This window comes from Oryzias latipes, chromosome 12 (assembly GCF_053564925.1).
Source record: "Oryzias latipes strain Hd-rR chromosome 12, Olatipes_Hd-rR_3.1".
Classification (NCBI taxonomy): Eukaryota; Metazoa; Chordata; class Actinopteri; order Beloniformes; family Adrianichthyidae; genus Oryzias; species Oryzias latipes.
This window is the reverse complement of record NC_136248.1, coordinates 31,089,063-31,108,840: the sequence shown is the minus strand read 5'-3', so window position 1 is coordinate 31,108,840 and position 19,778 is coordinate 31,089,063. Positions and strand designations below refer to the sequence as shown.

General features: G+C 43.9%; 2 protein-coding genes across 5 annotated transcripts in view; one reads left to right on the top strand and one right to left on the bottom strand.

Annotated features, from left to right (window-relative positions):
- Nucleotides 1-8,178, top strand: part of ogdhb (oxoglutarate dehydrogenase b) — a 22,870-nt gene extending 14,692 nt beyond the window's left edge. For all 3 annotated transcript variants that reach the window (XM_078956090.1, XM_004074610.5, XM_020707413.3), the window contains 13 exons: nucleotides 223-402; nucleotides 564-716; nucleotides 1,020-1,122; nucleotides 1,303-1,431; nucleotides 1,503-1,653; nucleotides 1,781-1,908; nucleotides 2,837-3,015; nucleotides 3,136-3,207; nucleotides 3,381-3,506; nucleotides 3,587-3,659; nucleotides 3,739-3,902; nucleotides 5,151-5,305; nucleotides 5,564-8,178. In XM_078956090.1, coding sequence (XP_078812216.1) covers nucleotides 223-402; nucleotides 564-716; nucleotides 1,020-1,122; nucleotides 1,303-1,431; nucleotides 1,503-1,653; nucleotides 1,781-1,908; nucleotides 2,837-3,015; nucleotides 3,136-3,207; nucleotides 3,381-3,506; nucleotides 3,587-3,659; nucleotides 3,739-3,902; nucleotides 5,151-5,305; nucleotides 5,564-5,684 — 1,734 coding nt within the window. In that variant the 3' untranslated portion in view covers nucleotides 5,685-8,178. The remainder of the gene's footprint in view (nucleotides 1-222; nucleotides 403-563; nucleotides 717-1,019; nucleotides 1,123-1,302; nucleotides 1,432-1,502; nucleotides 1,654-1,780; nucleotides 1,909-2,836; nucleotides 3,016-3,135; nucleotides 3,208-3,380; nucleotides 3,507-3,586; nucleotides 3,660-3,738; nucleotides 3,903-5,150; nucleotides 5,306-5,563) is intronic.
- Nucleotides 8,071-19,778, bottom strand: pargl (poly (ADP-ribose) glycohydrolase, like). 2 transcript variants are annotated; one of them, XM_011481412.4, is made up of 16 exons: nucleotides 19,396-19,778; nucleotides 18,185-18,534; nucleotides 18,012-18,098; nucleotides 15,685-15,792; nucleotides 15,535-15,606; nucleotides 15,375-15,461; nucleotides 13,856-14,016; nucleotides 13,699-13,790; nucleotides 13,565-13,634; nucleotides 12,902-12,977; nucleotides 12,686-12,833; nucleotides 11,391-11,469; nucleotides 11,215-11,323; nucleotides 10,316-10,415; nucleotides 9,344-9,472; nucleotides 8,071-8,594 (listed from the first exon to the last, which is right to left on the bottom strand). In XM_011481412.4, the coding sequence occupies exons 1-16, from the start codon at nucleotides 19,400-19,402 to the stop codon at nucleotides 8,494-8,496; spliced, it is 1,776 nt and encodes a 591-aa protein (XP_011479714.1). In that variant the 5' UTR covers nucleotides 19,403-19,778; the 3' UTR covers nucleotides 8,071-8,493. The 2 variants fall into 2 exon arrangements, with proteins under 2 accessions (XP_011479714.1, XP_004074659.2); XM_004074611.5 differs by having other exon boundaries at nucleotides 13,565-13,631; nucleotides 19,396-19,683.

Sequence of the window (19,778 nt, the reverse complement as noted above, 5' to 3'; positions counted from 1 at the left end):
AAACATTTTGACTGAAGCTCCGCCCACCTATTCTTATGTGAGCCTACCCACAACCACTGGAAAGGTAAAGTGATTGGGTAGCATTGTCCATCAAAAGTAAAAGAGTAAAAGTGATTGACAAGTCCAAAACGAAGCACCAAAGTCTGCACTTCGATGCAGGACTGGTTGTAGCGTCGGTAACGATTGGTTGGTCACATCCCGTTGTGTCTGTTGCCCTCTCAGATCGGTTTTACCACAGACCCCAGGATGGCTCGTTCGTCTCCGTACCCCACAGATATCGCTCGGGTGGTCAACGCCCCCATCTTTCACGTCAACGGGGACGACCCAGAAGCTGTGATGTATGTGTGCGGCGTGGCGGCCGACTGGAGGAACACCTTCCACAAAGATGTGGTGGTAGATCTGGTAAATACGAGCAGGTTTGGTTTGTCTTTCAGTTTTCTTTACTGAGGAATTTTACATCAACTTAGCTGTGACTCAGAATATTTCGTTCCTGCTTAAAAACTAAACCCATTTAAAACAAAAGGTTTGACTAATTTCTGTCGAATCCCTGCGTCTGTCTCCAGGTGTGTTACAGACGGAACGGACATAACGAGATGGACGAGCCCATGTTCACCCAGCCGCTCATGTACAAGCAGATCAAGAAGCAGAAAGGAGTCCTGCAGAAGTTTGCTGAGAAACTCATTACTGAAGGTGTCGTGACGACACAAGAGTATGAGGTGAGCTGCTCTGGACGACCTCGTGTCCGTCTTTCTGATTAAAATTGTCAGAGAAAAAAAAAACAAAACAAAAAAAAAATGTCAGAGAGCGAAGGATAAACAAAGGTTGCCTAGGAAAACTGTAAAATGTACTTTGAGTTAGAGATGAACATCTTACCACAGATACTTATCATCTTCTGACATGAAAAAAATGGAATGGTTGCTATGGTCTATCTTCTTCAGGGAACTGGAATGTGAGACCAGAATGTGACGTCCAGATGGTCTTTTTCTCCTTTTCACTTTAACCTGAATTGTTGCCTTCAGGAACAAATTGCAGCGTACGACAAAATCTGTGAGGACGCCTACGCTCACTCCAAAGATGAGAAGATTCTGCACATCAAGCACTGGCTTGACTCTCCATGGCCAGGTGAGACGTTTAGTCCTGGAAAAATGATAGGTTTGGTTGACTTTTAAAAGTTTTTAGGGAAAATCTTGTGGTTTTCAAAACCATTACTTTTGTTTTGACTGAAAACATCTTCAAGTGGTTGGTTTTAGATAAAGAAAGTCCCTTGTTTGTACTATTTCTGTGTCATTTCGGTGTCCTTAGATTTTTTCACACTGGATGGTCAGCCCAAAACTATGAGCTGCCCTTCGACTGGTATTAGCGAAGACGAGCTTAACCACATCGGAAGCATCGCCGCCTCCGTCCCTATGGAAGATTTCACCATACATGGAGGTGCTCTCCGTTCTCCTCAGTTTGTGAGACCCTGTCTCGCTCCTCTGACTCCAGCTGTGGTCTCGCTGCAGGCCTGAGCCGAATTCTGAAGGGGCGTTCCATCATGGTGGCCCAGCGGGTGTGCGACTGGGCTCTGGCTGAGTACATGGCATTCGGCTCTTTGCTCAAACAGGGGGTCCATGTGCGCCTCAGTGGGCAGGATGTGGAGAGAGGCACATTCAGGTAGTCAGCCCTGCTGGTTGTTCTCGGTAGTGCAGGTTATGGCACGTGCACGTGACATCCTCAGGCGCCACCTGCACCTGTGTTTACCTGTGTTACCTTTGAAGCCCTGGTCGTCTTTGCTCCACAGCCACCGGCACCACGTCCTTCACGACCAGAACGTGGACAAGAGGATCTGCATCCCGATGAACTTTATCAGCCCCGACCAGGCTTCTTACACTGTCTGCAACAGCCCCCTGTCCGAGTACAGCGTGCTAGGTGAGGTGCACGCGTTTAGGGGTGCATGTCAGCTTTAACCCTTGTGCTATCCTGTTAGAGGTAAGATTGGGCCTAAAAAATCCAACCCGACCCGACCCAGGGCTGCGGGCATTAAAGCCCAACCCAGCCCGACCAATTAACTTGATTTGCAGGCCCGAGCTCGAAGCAAACCCGAAATTTCAATTAATCCCATAGTATTTTTGGCAGAAAAAAAACGCAAGATTTCTTAAGGTTAAAATAATCTACATATTTTTATGATCATGATAAATACATTTGCACAAAGAAATAACACTGGAACACAGAATAAGAGGCCAGACAAAGAGAGTGAAAGAGAGATCTTGATGCGCACTCGCTTAATTACACGGAGAAATACTGCAGCCCAGCGTCTGCGCTTCCTGTTAAGTAGTAGTTATATAGCATATATAGTATTCGTTAGTTTAGTATCCACACATCGTTTTAGTATACATTTTTATTAAAATATATTTATTAAAAAAGTCAGCGAGAGAAAAGCCCGACCAGAACGTAATGCTTGTCATTTTAGTCCCCGACCCGACCCGGATTTCAGGCCGGGTCGGGTTCTGTCTTGGGCTTAAGATCTTACCTCTATATCCTATAGGGTCCAGATGACCCAATCCTCAAATTGACGTGTTCTCCCTACCATGACAAAGGTGGATGAAGGTGGAAAGATTTCATGTAATCCATGGACACCAGTGAAGATCACAAATCATTGAAGGTTCAGAGCTCTGTCTAGTGGGTCTAGATGACCCCACTCCCAACGTTAAAGTGCGTGGGATAGCACAAGGGTTAATGTATCCAACAGCGTTAATCGAACGGAATGAAGAAAACATCTCGAGTGATTATTTTTTAGAGTCGCGATCATCGTCCGGAGGTTTGCGCCCCCAGCTCTGAGTCGACCCGTTCTGTGCAGGTTTTGAACTCGGCTTTGCCATGGCCAGCCCCAACGCGCTGGTTCTGTGGGAGGCCCAGTTTGGAGACTTTAACAACACAGCCCAGTGCATCATCGACCAGTTCATCAGCTCGGGTCAGGCCAAGTGGGTCAGGCAGAACGGGATCGTTCTTCTGCTTCCACATGGTTTGGAGGGGATGGTAGGCGCTCCGGCTGTTTATTTCTGTTCTGTTGTGTTTCACAGTCGACCACTAGAGGGAGACAAAGGGGAGACAAAGGCAGGGGTTATTCAAAGACTGTTTATTTCCACCTCATTTCAGGGTCCAGAACACTCGTCTGGCCGGCCTGAGAGGTTTCTGCAGATGTGCAATGATGACCCAGATGTTTTCCCTGTCAGTTTGCCTTTTCTGAAGCTTTTTACATCATTTTTTCTTGACTTTGATTTGAAACGGTCTTTGGTTTAGTTCATAAACCAAAGAGTTTGGATAAATGACGACAGCTCCTTCCCATCACTGTTGACTGAAGCAGCAGCAGTGTTGGTTCTGATTCTGTTTAATTTACCCAGAAACCTTCGGAAGACTTTGCGGAGCATCAGCTGTACGACTGTAACTGGATCGTGGTGAACTGCTCGACTCCTGCGAACTACTTCCATGTTCTGCGCAGGCAGATGCTGCTGTCCTTCAGGAAGCCGGTGAGTGGAAGGCAGCGACTGAGAGCCGAGAAGAACCCCTTCAGCTCCAACAGCCATGTTCTTCATCTCTGACACAACAGTTGGTGATTTTTACGCCAAAGTCGCTGCTGCGCCACCCTGAGGCCAAGTCCAGCTTTGACGACATGCTGCCGGGTGAGAACTGAAAGAGACAAATCCCCTTTGATCTGTGGAAAAGTCTGGTTTCACGTTGGAGTTTGAACCGGCTCTGCAGGGACGCACTTCCAGCGCATCATCGTGGACAACGGGCCTGCAGGCGCCAGGCCGGAGAGCGTGAAGAGAGTGGTGCTCTGCACTGGAAAGGTTTACTACGAACTGACTCGGGAACGCAGGAACAGAGGCTTGGACGGCGACATAGCCGTCATACGAATCGAGCAGGTGCGGTGAACATGAACCGTGGGCGGGACTTGCTGTAAGGCTCCAGGTAGCCCCCAGTATTCCATAAAGTCTGTTTAAGCCTTCGTTCCAACTGTCCTTACGGGTTGATACGGGCTGTCTGTGTGACACGCAGCTGACCTACACAAAATATCAACTGCTAAATAAAATGTTTTTTGATGCACATTTTTTCTATGGGCATGCTGCGGTCGACGGATCGTAGTGAACACCTATAGAACACGTGAGATTTCCAGATATAGTGATTCTAGTCAATCAGAACATGTCAGAGCAGGGTATGTTGAAAGAACAGACTAGAGTGTGGCATAAGGACACCACATGCAGCATCAGCTGGACGACAAAACTGTGTTTAACTTCCATTATCCTTACAAATACTTCATGAAAATCTTACCACATGCACAATGGTACGTTCCATTTTCACAACGTCCCTTGAGGTGACTATAGGTGCCTCGAGGGAACTGAAAGACACACCTGTGCTCCCCTTAAAGGGTCTATTTCTTGCTTTTCTCAAGTCTTTCAGAGTAAACTTTATCCATAAAGATGATAATATATTACCTCTGTCACACTAAAGAGCCTTTTTTTATGAAATATGAGTTATTTTCGACTCGATCTCTGAGGCTCCGCCTTTTGCTCCTTGTGGGTGTCGCCCTTTTCATGACATCATCCATGGGGTTGTTTTCCTTGATGAAATATCATTACAAAACACTTAAAAGTTTTTTTTTTTAAATAGATTTTTCTTGATTTAGGACTTTTACGGTGCGGCTCCACAGGCCGGACATTTTTAGGTTTTCATAAAGGTGGATGTCGATATCAACCATACATCGTCTTTAATGTCTGCGGGTGAATAATTGTGTGGGCAGGTTTTTGTGTCTCTTCCTCAAACTGAATTTTACCTTAAGTCTTACCAACTAAACATTTCACATGTGAGGAATATTGTGTCAGAGTGTGTCAGGAAAAGGTGGTTAATGGCGGTGTCATCTGCGAAACACATTTAGGTTTCTGAAATGAATTCAAGCTCCAAAAATGCAACAATGGGTCTGAAGGGGGCGCCAGTTCTCTCTGTGTTAATTTGATGACGAGTTTCCTGTTTCTGTCATAATTCCTGAGTATTAATCACAAAAATATTGATGTTTGATGACGTCTGCCATTTATTTTTCTCAGGTTTTCTGTGTTTCGTACCTGAAGGAACAACAGTTTGGTCTCTGAGGCATTTTTACTTTTTTCTTTTCTCAGCTTTCCCCGTTCCCCTTCGATCTGGTGAAATCAGAGACGGATCGTTTCCCGAATGCTGAGCTGGTCTGGTGTCAGGAAGAACACAAGAACCAGGGTTACTATGACTACGTCAAGCCCCGCCTCCAGACCACCGTCGGCTACAGTCGTCCCATCTGGTAAGGCTGAACGCAGCCGGCAGCTGCAGCGGTGGACTGTATAAACAATGGACAAATCAGATGCCTTACCTCTAGCTCTTGCGAAATCAGGCCAAATCCCTCACCATTGCTTCTGATACGGGTGCCGCCATGTTGACCCGTATCAGGAAGCGACGGTACATCCTATTTGGGAACAAGAGAAGGGAGGGGTTTAGCTGTCCGCTGTTTTTACAGTCAACGGTGGACGTGCTCTGAAATGCCTTGCTCGTCTGCCTGCAGGTATGCGGGTCGTGAACCCGCAGCTGCTCCGGCCACCGGAAACAAGCAGGCTCACGTCTGCGAGCTGCAGCGCCTGCTGGACACCGCGCTCGACCTCCACGTCTTTTCTGGGAGAGTATGACCTCACGTCTGCGGCGACTGATCTTCGATCTTTAGACAAAACGCACAACTTTAGCTTTAGCTTGTTAGCTTCAAGATCTCCTGCAGTTTAAATGAAGGAAAGGTTTTTAGTAAAAAATGATGTTTAATTAATGGAGTCAAGTCAAGATCAGATTAAAGTAAATGAAAAACCAGATTGTGCATTTAAAAAAAAAAAAGTGGAACTTTTTTTTGGAAAGAAGCAAAAATTTTAATTAACAAATACTAAACCTTTAATTAAAAAATTATAAACCTAAATTTGTGACTAAATTTTAAAATAAATGTTTTTAAATAATGGTATTTTGTATTTTCACATTTTTATTTGTTTTTACTTTCCTCCTATGATGATGTCATCATGATCTCTGTCACCTGATGTCAATCATGTCCTGGTAGCCAAGAGACGCAAAGCCCCGCCCCCAAATATGATTATGACCAACCCTGAAGTTACAGTCTGAGCTCAAACTGTAAATAGAAAACTGAAAGTGAAGAGGATGGGGTTGAGCGATACAGAAAATTTGGGTTTTGAACCGATACCAAATATTTACAGGGCCGGTATTGCCAATATCGATATGGATACTTTTTCTGGAAATGTTTGATTATATAAAATGTTTGGAAATACACTGATTTTTTTGTACAATAAGTGTATAAAAAACCCGGACAGAGACTTTCAGCAAAAAAAAGTTTAACTATCCAAAAAAGCTGCTACAATTTAACAAAAATATAAACAGCACCACAAAGAGATATTGAAAAAAAATTGAGTGCAGAAATAAAATAACAAGGTGACTAATAAAAAAAAGTAAACAAAAGCAACAGTGTACTGAAGTAAAGTTAAAGTGCCTTTAGTTGAACTTTGACCCCTGGGGGGGCGGTGAGCTGCAGACAAAGCCGCTCAGGAACCGTTTGGTGGTTTAAATGCTGCTAAATCCAAAAATGCACAGAACACAACAAACATCCTGCCATTGGTGCAAATATGTGGCTGCCTGGTAAAGCAGAGAGGGGAGGGGCAAGGTGACCAGCAGCAGGGGGCGCTGTTTACACAGACAACAGTGTTGCCAGATTGGGCACTTTTCACTCAAATTGGGCTGGTTTTTGCCCATTCTGGCAACACTGGAAACAGCTGGAGGCTAAGCTGGCATGAACCCCGTAAGTACATTAAAGCTACTGTACATATTAAGAAAACCGGCAATGAAAGTATTGATCCAGTATCAATACTTCACCTCAGATCGATCCGCCCACCCTTAGAAGAGAAAGAGAAACGACAAAACCAAAATACAAACCAGCAGCTGTTACTAATAAACATCTTTTATTTGATAACAGTTTTAGGTTTATTTCATTTCTTTATTTGAAATTTCTATTTTTCCTTTTTAAAAAATAGATTTTTTCAAATTTACATTCTGATTTTTTATACACTTTATGCTGATCCTGACTTGACCTCATAACAATTTAGCTTCTGCCGCCAGGAAAGAAAAATAAACATACAAATCTACAAGAAAAAAAAGTCAGCATAAGGAAATTGATGTTTTTTCTAAGTTAAATTTTTACATTTACAAAAAAATAAAGCAGAATTAATGACATTGTTAAGCATTCTATAACATAAAATAAACAAATCCTGTTTGATTGTCTTTTAAAAAAATGACCTTTTCCTTATAAAATTGTGACTTTTAGAAGTATAAATTTGCGATTTTTTTCTCGTAAAGAAAATTTTTTCTATAATTGTAGACTTTTATTCTTATAATTCTACTACTTTATTCTCTTAAAATTTCAACCTTTTTCTCTTAAATTCTTTTGGTCTTTTTTCCATTTCTGGCTGAATCTTTAGTGATTCATTGGTTTGGAATCATCAGGAATTGAAGGATGGAGGAGAAACTGTTGGTTTTTGTCGAAGGGTTGAAGTTGCTTCAAACATTTGTCTCTCTTCCCAAACGTCACCAAAAACTGGATGTTGGACAGAAAAATCCCAGAAGATGTTTGATGCTGTGAAGAACGAGGCAGAACTCTGGCTGTAAAATGAGCTTCAGCAGTTTCAAATCAGAAATGTGATTTTCTCGGTCCTTGCTGGAGAATGGCTCCTTAAATCAGTGGTTCCCAAACATTTTCTGCAGGGCCCCTCTTTCTAAAGATTAGAATATTTTCGAGTCCCCCCACACTGACACAAACATACAAATCCTTTGTTTCTAAACTCCACCGCGCCCCTCCTGCAACACCGCCGCGCCCCCCAGTTTGGGAACCACTGCCTCAAATCTATGTTTGCAATCTTCAGAAATGTTTCCTTGCATCTTTTTTTTTTTTTTAAGAAAATGTATTTTGAACATTCCTTCATCTTCCTAGGATCTGAATTTGAACAGAAAAGAGCCTTTCAGGAAACGATGTATTTATTTAGTTCTGTTTTATTCTTTGTAGCTAATAAAGAATCAGGAAAAGCAGCTGATCAGACCAGTTCAAATGTGGAAAAACCTTCATTAAAATTCATGGATTTAGTGCAATGTTTCTTTGAAGACTTCAGAACATCAGAGATGTTTGTTTATTACGATGAACTTTCCGGTCACATTCAGACCAAATCAATCAATCACAGATGTTTCCCAGAATTTTCCCTGTTTCTTCTGCAGATTCTCTAATCAGAAACGTCCGTGTTTCATAACAGATCAGAACAGCAGCTCCATCTGCTCCTGGATCCTCAAAGAGGATCTTCTTAACGCGTGAGAATTAAAAGACAGAACAAAGAGCGTAAAGTTTAGCTCAGAGCTTCCTTCTTTGACGTGACGGCGTTCCTTCATGAGTGAGCGCAGCCGTCGTCACAGTTTGCTCCCGGATTTCCTGATGAAGTCAAACAGATCTTCATGTTTGTGTCGTCTCACCTCTGCACAGTAGCTCTGCAGAAGTTTGTACAGGCCACCTGTAGAAAAAAATCAAGTTAGTAATTAAAACTGACCTTTTTTGTACCTGTTCTAAGCTGAAAAATGACAGAATTTTGAAGGACGCTCTCTGGTTTAAAGTTGACCTTTGACCTCAGGCTGAGCGCTGCACTAAGTGCATCAGATCAGTGGGTTCAATTAGTTTGAATATTAAAAATCTCCTGTCATTTTGTCACTACGAATGTGGAACAACTTGTGGAGTACCCCAGGGTTCTGATTTAGACCCCCTGTGTTTACATGCTTAAGCCCCTCCCCCCACAAAAGTTTGACTTCATTTTAAACTGACGACGTTCTTTATTTTTTACTCACTAACTTTTTTTTTTAATGATGACCTTGACAAAATCCTTCAGAGAAAATGTCACAGTCCAACACAAACGGTAGAAACAATTAAATTAAATAAAATAACATCAGTAAGACGAGAACAATAATCCAATTTTTGGGTAGATCCCAAATTAGATGTTTGTTCATCTTCAATGCTGGTTAAGGTAATCGGCGCTGCATCACAGAGAAGCTCCGCCTCCAAAAGTAAGGGAATTTGTTTATTTATTTATTTATTTTTTCCAGCAGAACACAGATTTTCTTTTGAAATCTTTGGTGGATTGAGATCAAAAGACTTCATTTTGGTTTCTGTTTAGTAAAGAAAACAGTCTTTTCTGCAGGTGTGGTTGTGTTTAAATCCAGGTTTTCTCCGTCATCTTTGTCTTCGATGCTTTAAAAAAAAGGTTCTCACCAACTGTGCACCCCTTAGAGACCAGCAGGTGGTAGACGTCCCGCAGCTCACTTTCCAGCTTTTGGTCTTTGAAGGTGAAGAAAGCCAAACCTCTGCCGGCCTTCGCCGCCGCCATCAGCTGGATCACAGCTGAGCGAGCCAGAACACAAACAGAACAAACTGGACCTGAACGGGGTTCTGCTTTGATCCAGTGGCATTTCCTCCATAACTACTAAACAAAACATATAGTGTGGAACTATCCGGTGTCCAGGATTTTAACCCTTGTGCTATCCTAGGCACTTTAACATTGGGAGTGGGGTCATCTAGACCCACTAGACAGTGCTCTGAACCTTTTTCCTTCAATGATTTGTGATCTTCACTGGTGTCCATGGATTACATGAAATCTTTCCACCTTTATCCACCTTTGTCATGGTAGGGGGAACACGTCAATGGAAGGGGGGGTCATCTAAGATAGCACAAGGGTTAAAAGCAATCTGGATACTAGGCTCACTACTTTAAAATTTATTGATACCAACGATGACATCACCAATTTCCATAAGTAAAAATCTATCAAGTGCAAACATTTTACGGAGATTATTTTTTAGAAAACCACTGTTTTGTAACAGTTCTGATGATGAAACTTCAATGGTTTACAAAAATAAATTCAAATACATTTTTTTCACAAGAAAAATTGTTTGAAAGCAATGCATTGTCTATATTGGTCTATATTTGCTAGTGAGCATCGATCCGCTCTGGTTTTTCGCAGAGACTTATGGGAAATTTCCAGGAAAATAGACTTTGGACAGCTCAACAAAACGGGTAGTTTTGAATAGTAATGGAATTCGGACACAACCAATGTCCCATTGATGTCAACAGTTAGATTTCCACTTCTGGACTCAAATTAGATCCTCAAAGGGAAAACTTGGAATGGTTTTCGAGAAACCCAGACTGTTTGTTTCTGAGTAAAGTAAATATTGATTGTTGTTCTCCAACCTTTGAGTTGTGGGTCCCCATTGAAAGCTCCGCAGCCCCATTTCCCCGTAGCGATGTCGGGCTCCTGGTGCTTACCGGAGCATTTGAACCCGCAGTACGCCTACAGGAAGAATAGAAAAGTAAGTGAACCCAAACGTCTCACTTGTACAATGCGGTCTCACATAAGACCCCATATGACCTTAGAGCCCTGAAACATGCACATGCGCACAGTTACATCGAGGTCGCACACTTACTTTGAGGTTGTGCACTTACATCAAGGTCGTACACTTACATCGAGGTCACACACTTACATCAAGGTCGCACACTTACATCGAGGTTGTAGACTTACATCGAGGCTGTACACTTACATCGAGGTTGTAGACTTACATCGAAGTTGTAGACTTACATCGAGGTTGTAGACTTACATCGAGGTTGTAGACTTACATCGAGGTTGTAGACTTACATCGAGGTTGTAGACTTACATCGAGGCTGTACACTTACATCGAGGTTGTAGACTTACATCGAAGTTGTAGACTTACATCGAGGTTGTAGACCTACATCGAGGTCGCACACTTACATTGAAGTCCCACACTTACATCGAGGTTGTAGACTTACATCGAGGTTGCACACTTACATCGAGGTTGCACACTTACTTTGAGGTTGTGCACTTACATCAAGGTCGTACACTTACATCGAGGTTGCACACTTACATCGAGGTTGCACACTTACATCAAGGTTGTACACTTACATCAAGGTCGCACACTTACATCAAGGTTGCACACTTACGAGGTGGTTGGGGCATGTTCACTGGGGTCGTACATGTACACAGGGTTTGTATACTCACACAGATGTCACACATGTGCACACGAGCTTCATGTGCGGCACACATGCACGGTTCCAGCTCTCACCCACAGCCTCACCTTGTTCAGTTCCCGCTCGATGGCGTTCATGTGGAACTGCTGCTTGGGGTCTCTGAAGTGCAGCGCGTCGATGGCGACGATCCGCCTCTTCAGCCGTCTCCACTCATCCCTGCAGAGACCTGAACGGGTCAGAACCCCACAAACCTCCACTGACCAGTAAAGCAGACTGCTCTGACCGTTCCACCCTGCTGTCATAAGGCCCCGCCCACTGGAAGGCGTCACTGTAACCCTCGTACAAGCTGAACCGCTGCATACCTGAGAACAAAACAAAAAGCCTCTGATCCTCATCAAAGTCACTCTGAACCCGAGAAAAGATGATTTTCTGTCAGCAGAGTCAGTAAACAGACGAGTCATTCTTACTGAAATTGGTACTGAAAATGCTGAGTCAGCATTTTTACCTCCTTAAATTTGATTTAGTTTTATTTTCAGTTATAACTTTTTTTATTTTCGCAGATGAAAATATTTTCTAAATGTAAACTCAGATTTTGGGATTATTAATGAAACTAATCAACTTTTAATTTTGTCAAAATGATAATTGAGAAGCCTTTTATTTCTATTTTACTAAAATCTTCAAAGATTTTTCACAGGTCCTGTTCTGCTGCTTTTAAAAACGTTTTACGTACATTCAACGTAAGGAGAGCTCAGAAACCCCAAGTGTGTATTTCCAAATGCTTGCAAAGACTTTTCGATGGAAGTGGTGGCCTGAGCGTACAGTACGATGTAGCGTCAAAGTAGCTTCAAGGTTCATCCAGAGATCGTTTTTGTTCTTCCAAGGATCTTCTAGCTGTTTGTGGAGGATTCTGGTTCTTTCTGTTCTGGGTTTGAGGTCAACAGGGACGTTTCAGGAGAGTCCTGCCGTCCTTTTCTGGAGGATCGTTGGGATCAAATCAAACTCAGGAAGTGGAAGACCTGATCTCTCTACATCAGTACAGTGGACGGACACATCAGGCGGAAAACACCAAAGACAGCTGATCACCTTATTGATCTACTCAGAGGTTGGAAGCTGGAGGAGAACAGGACCCCCCCTCTAACACTGACCAGGACTTCCTGTTTGACTCCCACCAGAAGCCAGAACATCACCTGACCTACGAACTCCACACACTCTGACCTCGGGAACGGCGGTTCTACCAGCTGGACTTGGGTGAAACTTAGGTGAAAGAGAACCTGCAGGACTGAGACCAGGAAAGAGGAGGAACCACAGAGGAACCGGCTCAGGTGTCAGGTGTGTCTGAGAACCGCTGAAGGATCTCAGAGGGGGTCACAATCTGGACCGAAGGTTTGAAGAAGGTGGAAGATTCTCCACCGGGTGCTAGAACTGAAGCCAATCCTCAGACTGGATCCTGTCAGAGTTTCTTCAATCTGTTGGATTTGATGTCATTTTTTTTTTCTGACCTAATTCTTCAAATCATGGACTCGTCTCGGATCTGAATAAACGGTTCTGAAAGTCACCAACAAAAACTTGGAGTCTCACCTTTGACGATCAGACACTCGTTGTCTGCGAGCTCCTGCGTGAAAAGCCGCGAAACGATTAGCTCAGGATGTAAAAGAAACAGGATCTCCTCCTGGACCAGACCTGAGTCCAGAACCCCCCCACCGACCACCTTAGCGGCAAAGTCCACCTGTGGGTGCACATGGACAGGTTCAGGCCTCGCCGGGCACTCGGGAGCCCGGGATCTGAGCTCCTCACCTGGAGGAGGTCGGCCCCTTGGTCCTCGATGTTGCCCTCGGACGTGACGTGGAGTTTTCTCAGCGGCTCCCTGCAGCTGTAGAACCAACGACTCAGAGAACAGAAAGCAGGATTTTGATATATCGCCTCCTAACTTCTCGAAGTTCATTGGGAGGCGACTTGAAAAATAGATTTTTAACGTTAGCTGGAAAGAGTTACGTTCCCCTGTTGCTCGCACAATTTTGATTGGAATATCTTAAAAATATAATCCACGAATCGTTAGCTCAAGCTGAACAAAACGATATAACATTTGAAAAGAACATGTTAGGTTAACAAAAAACTTTGGTTGCCAAGGAAATCCAAAAATGGACTTTACTCAATTCTGCTAAAAGTTACATAGATGTGTTTGTCACCACCAGGCAACCAAAAACTTAAATGGTTGCTATGGAGATATTCCAACAGAAAAGGCGTTATTTAAAATAAAAACAACTTTTTAGCCCCTGTGAGTCACACTACGACGATGGCAGCTTTAATTCTTAATATTATTATTTTCTGTCGGAGTGGGAGATTTTCTATCAGTTTTTTCTTTCGCCATCTTTCTTGTCTGGAGCAGCTGATTGGGCGACGATCTGCATTCAGATCCTGAGCATTTACTTTTGGAACGTGTAGCAAAGACAGGATCACCTTTCCCAGCAGGGCTTATCTTCGTCTCTGAGGCATCGTCTCTCAAACGTCACCAGGCCGTTGGTTCCTGCTGAGTTCAACATAAACACATTTTTTTCTGATTTTTGTCACAAAGACAGAAGGCCCACGCCTACCTTTGTCTGCCCCCTCATCCGTCACCACCCTAAAGTAATGCATGATGGCCTTCAGCTTCTGGATTTTGCGATGTGACGGCTTTCCGAACAAACTGCACGAGAGAACGCGTGAGCAGGTGGGACGCACGTGGGAACGGTGATACAGCGATTTCCTCACCTGGAGAAGTTGATGGAGGGGTAGCTGTGGTACTCTGCGGAGGGTTTGGAGGCGTTGCGGTGAGGAAAGGTACAGAAAAAAGCGTTGGCCAGCAGGCAGGAGATCTGAACATGAGACAGGGTAATGGATGCAGAGCGTCCTCGCTGCAGCAGTGGGATGGCCTGATGACACCAAAACATCGCCGGAAAGGGGTGAGCAACAGGGTTTTAATACTCCAGGGCTTTCAAATGAAAAAGAAGCTTTATCTTTTTTAGGATGTAATGCACCACAGCAACCACAAGATGTCAGTAATGAACCAAACTGTTTGCCACAGGAGTGAGACGGCTGATGCGGATGTCCTGTTTCTTTTTGGTAAAATATTAAATCGTCATTTTTCTAAATTCTAACTCAGCTTGAAATGGTTTTCAATGTCTCCACAAGAAAAAAAAGGAAAAAATTTGGTTTTCAGCAGCATAAGCAGAAATTTAGATGCGCTTTCTGTTCTGTTTTGATAGTTTTAACAAACAGAAGAGAGAACGTTCAGGAATTCAAAAGGTTAAAATCCCTTTAAATATTCTGGAGAAAAATTGACATTTTCTAGTTAAACCATAAGATTTTCTTGAACATTTCCTGACGAAGTAACTATAATTCTGTTTCTACAGAAATGTTTGACTGCACTTCTGAAATCTGACCACTAGATGGCAATAAATCCCAAACACTGTAGGAACTTTCCTGTAGTATGTAAACGAAAAAAACGTAAAAAACTTTCCAAAGTCAGGCCTTAGTCACATGCACATATGGCCGCCTCAAGGTGTCATGAAAATGGAACGTACCATTGTTGTGCGTGTGCAAAGTTCATCAAGAAGTATTCGTAAGGATCATGGAAGTTACACGCACAGGTGATGCTGTCAAACGGTGTCCTTGAGCTGCATTCACACTGAACGTGATTCGCACGACAGAGGCGGCCAGTTTTAATGTTAAATCAATGGTACAGACGCGATCTGAAGTCCTGTAGCGCGATTTCAGTGGCGCGACCAGAGGTCATATATCGAAACTTTGGCTAGGTCGCCGCATCGCATCTACCAATCAGGGACTCGGCTTTGGGTACGTGACGTTTTCAGTAAACTGATCAGTGGGTAGAAGACACATTGTTTTTGTCCTGAACTTCCATCTATTTTGTTGACCTGCTGAGGCTGCGGGGTTGCTGGAGCCCGTCCTGGCTACTGTTGGGCGAAGGCGGGTTCTGTGCGACCCGTCGCCCATAGAAAAAAAATGTCTGTGAACATTTTCTCTCTACGAGTTCACTAAGCTGTCTACAACCTTAGCATTTTGCTGCAGTTATCCCCTATCCAGCCATGAGATCAGGTGGGACTGAGGCTTGACATGACATTAACCCGAGTGACCAGCTGTTGGCTTTTAGTCAGTTTTACAGTTGACTTGACGTCCTTTTTTGGAGCAGTTTCATGCCGTGGTCGTTTCCATGGAAAACTAAATCGACAGACTCAGAGGAAAAACCATGGCGGGTGGTTCCTGGTCATACCTTCTGAACTTCTTCCGGTAGCTTCAAGGCCAAAGCGGCGATCTTGGCAAACAGTTTGTTAAGGTCGTTTTCTGAGGAAGGTGTCGACTGAAAGGCAAAGATGAAGATTTCAGCATAAAAAACAAAAAGCTTCATCGTGTTTTTTCAGGCGAACTCTGACCTTAACAAAGGAGAGGAGCGCATCAAACGTCCACACACTCCGGTACTTGGGGTTGAAGTGGAGGATGGCTTTCTGGGCAGAGTTTTGTCAGGGAGGGGGTCAGTAGTTCATAAAAATGTGCATTTTTTTGGTTAAGTGACACAAACATACCTCCACGTCTTTGGCGCTCGCCTCTGTCCGACTGGCGAGAGCAAACAGGCACTCAGAGATCTGCTTCCATTTGGGAGGACCCTTGTTTGGCCCCATTTGATTCCTCGTCTACAACGGGACACAGCTTTAGAGTGTTTTTTTCAGGACCACAAACACCTTCATCCCAATCAAACAGTTTTTAGCATACAATTGGCCTCTTTGCATCCGTAGCTCCCATCAGGCATTAAAACGATTCAAAAAAGTTCACTGGTCAGACTTGAGATTGTTCTGCTCAGATGAGATCATTTGACTAAACTGTGCTCAGTGGTAGAGTGTCCGCCCTGTGACTGGAAGGTTGTAAGTTCAAATCCAGGCCGAGTCATACCAAAGACTCTAAAAATGGGACTCAATGCCTCCCTGCTCGACACACTTGAGTTATACTGCGGATTTAAACCACCAAATGGTTCCTGAGCACAGCTGTGTCTGCAGCTCACCGCTCCCCCAGGGGAGGGGTCAAATGTGGAGAACAAATGTCGCACACCTAGGTAAGTGTGACAGCTAGTGGTACTTTAACTTTGGCTTTAAAAGTTGGTCGAATGACCATCCTTCGTCATTTGATAGATTATGGACCCTTTTTGATTTTATTTCACAGCATTGCCTTATTATTTAAATAAAAAAATCTTAATCAGTTATTGAAGATGGTTAAATGGATTCATTTCTAATGATATTACTTCACTTGCTCCAAAAATGGATTCATGATTTTTCCTAATAAAACATAATTTGCACATTTTTTAACTTTTGATACTTGATCAATTTATGCTAAGAAGATTTTCAAACAGTGATATGCCTATTTGACTGATATGGTATTAATTTTTATTTATATAAAGGATTTTTATACTTAACATAATCTGCATATATTTTGGAAAACTCATCTGCATTTATGTTGATTTCTAACTATTTTTTACATAATAATTTAAGTAATTCATCTTTGTCATGTGATTTATTGATAACTAATGATTCTTAATTCTGTCTGATAAAAGTTAGGAACCGGATAATGATAAATCATGTAATTAAATGGTTATGGTAGAAAAGGGGTGGGTCATAGAAGTTCACTTCCTTCAACTCCCTTTCAAGCAATATTTAATTTATGTCTAGTTATCCTAAGTTTGACACTCGTTTGTATGAATGTATAACTGATGATTGTAATGTTTTTGTGTTATATTCTTATTTGATTGCTTGACATAAACCATTTCAAATCAAATCAAAATAAAAAGTGCTAAAAAAGTGCTGATGTAGTAAAAAAAACGTTTCCTCTGATGGTTTCATCAAACTGCGTTCAGTTTCTGCATCACCATCAATCATTTTATGCAGCAAAGACGTCACAATGAAGACAACAAAAACAAAAAAACAGATCCCAGAAGAGTCCAAATGTTTGGGAGTCATTCAAATACCCTCACAGATTCCTAACGAATGAAAACCTTCAATGAGCAGTTTGAAAGGAAACTAGGGGTGTACCGATTCACGAATTCTATTCCTACGATCCAAACGTCGATCTGTCCGACAATGCACAACAATGAAACAGATCAGAGAATTCTGGCCGGACGCAAACCACAGGTCTTAATTTCACCTCCATGATCAATATTCAAAAGGTTCGGTGAATGAAAAAGGGCGCCATCCATTTCTCACTTCCAAATCCAAATCCCCGATTAGTCAGCATTGAAATGGTTACGTTTTCAACGTCCCATGGCCGTGCGTTTGGACGCAGGGCCAGAAAATGGACTTAAAGTTAAAGTCCCATTATCTGTCACAAACCTAGGTCAATGGTAAACAGTGTATGTTTGTAAAGCATGTTTCTACCTTCCTTTACAGTCACACACATTCACACACTGATGGCGGCTCCGCTGCTGAACACTGCTGCCAACCTTCCACCAGGCGCGAGGTGGGGTTCAGTGTCTTGCCCAAAGACACTTCAACACATGGACGTGCAATATTCCGATGAGTTACCATCCCCTGGGGCAGCGGTGAGCTGCAGACACAGCCGCGCTCGGGAACCATTTGGTGGTTTAACCCCCAAATCAAACCCCTTAATGCTGACTGTGAAGCAGGGGGGCATCAGGTCCCATATTTAGTCTTTGGTATGACTCGGCGTGGATTTGAACTCACGACCTTCCAGTCACAGGGCGCACACTCTACCACGAGGCCACTCTCTTAAAAATGTGCAGTGTCCCATGAATACGGAACCCCAAAACACGCATGTATACATGTTCACATAGACTTTTCATCTGAAGTGGTTGCGTAGACGCGCGTTGCCGAGGGCGGTGTGGACGTGGCGTCACGGTTTCCCTTACAGCGTGTGGCATCTTCACGTGGTTATCGTCCCAAGCCACCTTTCCTTTCGCAGGAACTATGCGCTGACAGTTATATAACTGCTCCACCTGGAAGACAAGCAGAGCAGTGAGCTGACGTGAAGGCGGAGCGCCTCTCGACGCTGCTCAGGTAAGGACAGGTGAAGGCGCCTCACATCCACCAGGACGGCGTGCGTCCCATCAAATCGGATCAGACCCAGGTTCTCCTCGCAATCTGAGAGTCTCTTCAGGTCGTCCAGCTTACAGCACGATGAAGGACGCTCCTCCTCTTCCATCCTCCATCTGTCATCCATCTGTCCGCCGGCGTGCTCGCCGGAGTTTGTCCGGCCCTCATCCCCGCCAAACCCGGCCAGCTCCAGGACGTTTTGTTTCTTGTCCTTGTGGGCGGAGTCTGACCCTCTGTGGTCACCTGGCTTGGGTTTCACATTGTTGCTTTCAGGGGGGTCGTGTTGGAGGGCGAGAGACACGTTGTGGCTGTCATTTCGACGGTTTCCTTTCCGCATCTCTGTGGAGATTCACAACGAGAGCAGCTCATCAGACAAAGTGTTCAGAAATCATAGTCAGGCAGGACTGGGGGGTGTTGGGGGGGGCTAACGTGGCGGTGTCCTGCCCCGGTTCTCCTTCCAGAAGCCGAGTGTCGGCCCGCTTTGAGGTTCTGGTGTCAGACACTGGGCCCGTTTTTGGGAAGGAGAGGCTCGTGTCTGGTTTCATAATGCAAACAGGAGGTCTATGGCATGGAGACAAATCCATCATGAGGGAGGGGCTTGTTGTTGCTCTGACAACCACATGATTTCCATGTGTAACCCACTTAGAAATTAAGTTTGACACAAGTGCTACACATGCAGACTTCCAGACTCCCCAACAGAGACGCTCAAAGTGTCTCCAGTGGATCTCCACTATTCATGCACTCTTGGTGATGGTAACTACTGATGTAGCCACAGCTGCCGTGGGGCAGACTGAGGGGGGCGTGGCTTCCAGTACGCACCTACGACCCCTCTGACCATCACCACACTATTCTATTCTACTACGTTCTATTCTACTCTTTTAAATTCTATTCTATTCCATCATATTCTATTTTACTCTATACAATTATGTTCTACGTTATTCTACTTGTTTCTATTCTACTCTACTACTTTCTATTCTATTCTATTCTACTCTGTTCTAGTTCAAAGATCAAATCCACTCATAATAAATCAGGTAAAATAGATCTAAAAGCCTCTTTTTTCCCGCCTTATGCTTTCAGAAAACTCAAAACTAAAGTCTTTGATCAGGAAAACCCCTCGCGCGTTTCTGACTAAAAGGCTGTTTCTGGACGTCAGAGGAAATTACATTTCATTTCGGATCAAGTGGATGTTTTTAAACTCACCTTCCATCACAGACCGGCGGGACTGAGCTTAAATCCCGCGTGTTCGTGGGGCTGTTTTAATGGATGTACACGGAGGTCCGTGACGAAAACTTCACTTTCTCTTTCAGTCTGCTGCGCCTGCGCACTTCCGCTTAGCCGTGGGACGCTGTCAGGAAATGCCCCGATCTTCAGCTCAGAGTCCATCAGGTCCTGGATCGTTGAGCCTTCATGTTTTTGTGAAACTGCGTCAAATTCTGTCGTCGGAGAGGAATGGGGCGTCCGCGGGAGCGCGCACAGCCTGTGAGCGTCGTTCTGCTGAGCTCCGCTGGGTGTCGCGCTTCTGCAGCCGCTCCTCTGGCGGGAAGCCACCAGGTGACCTCACACCTGTTGACTGACAAGCAAAC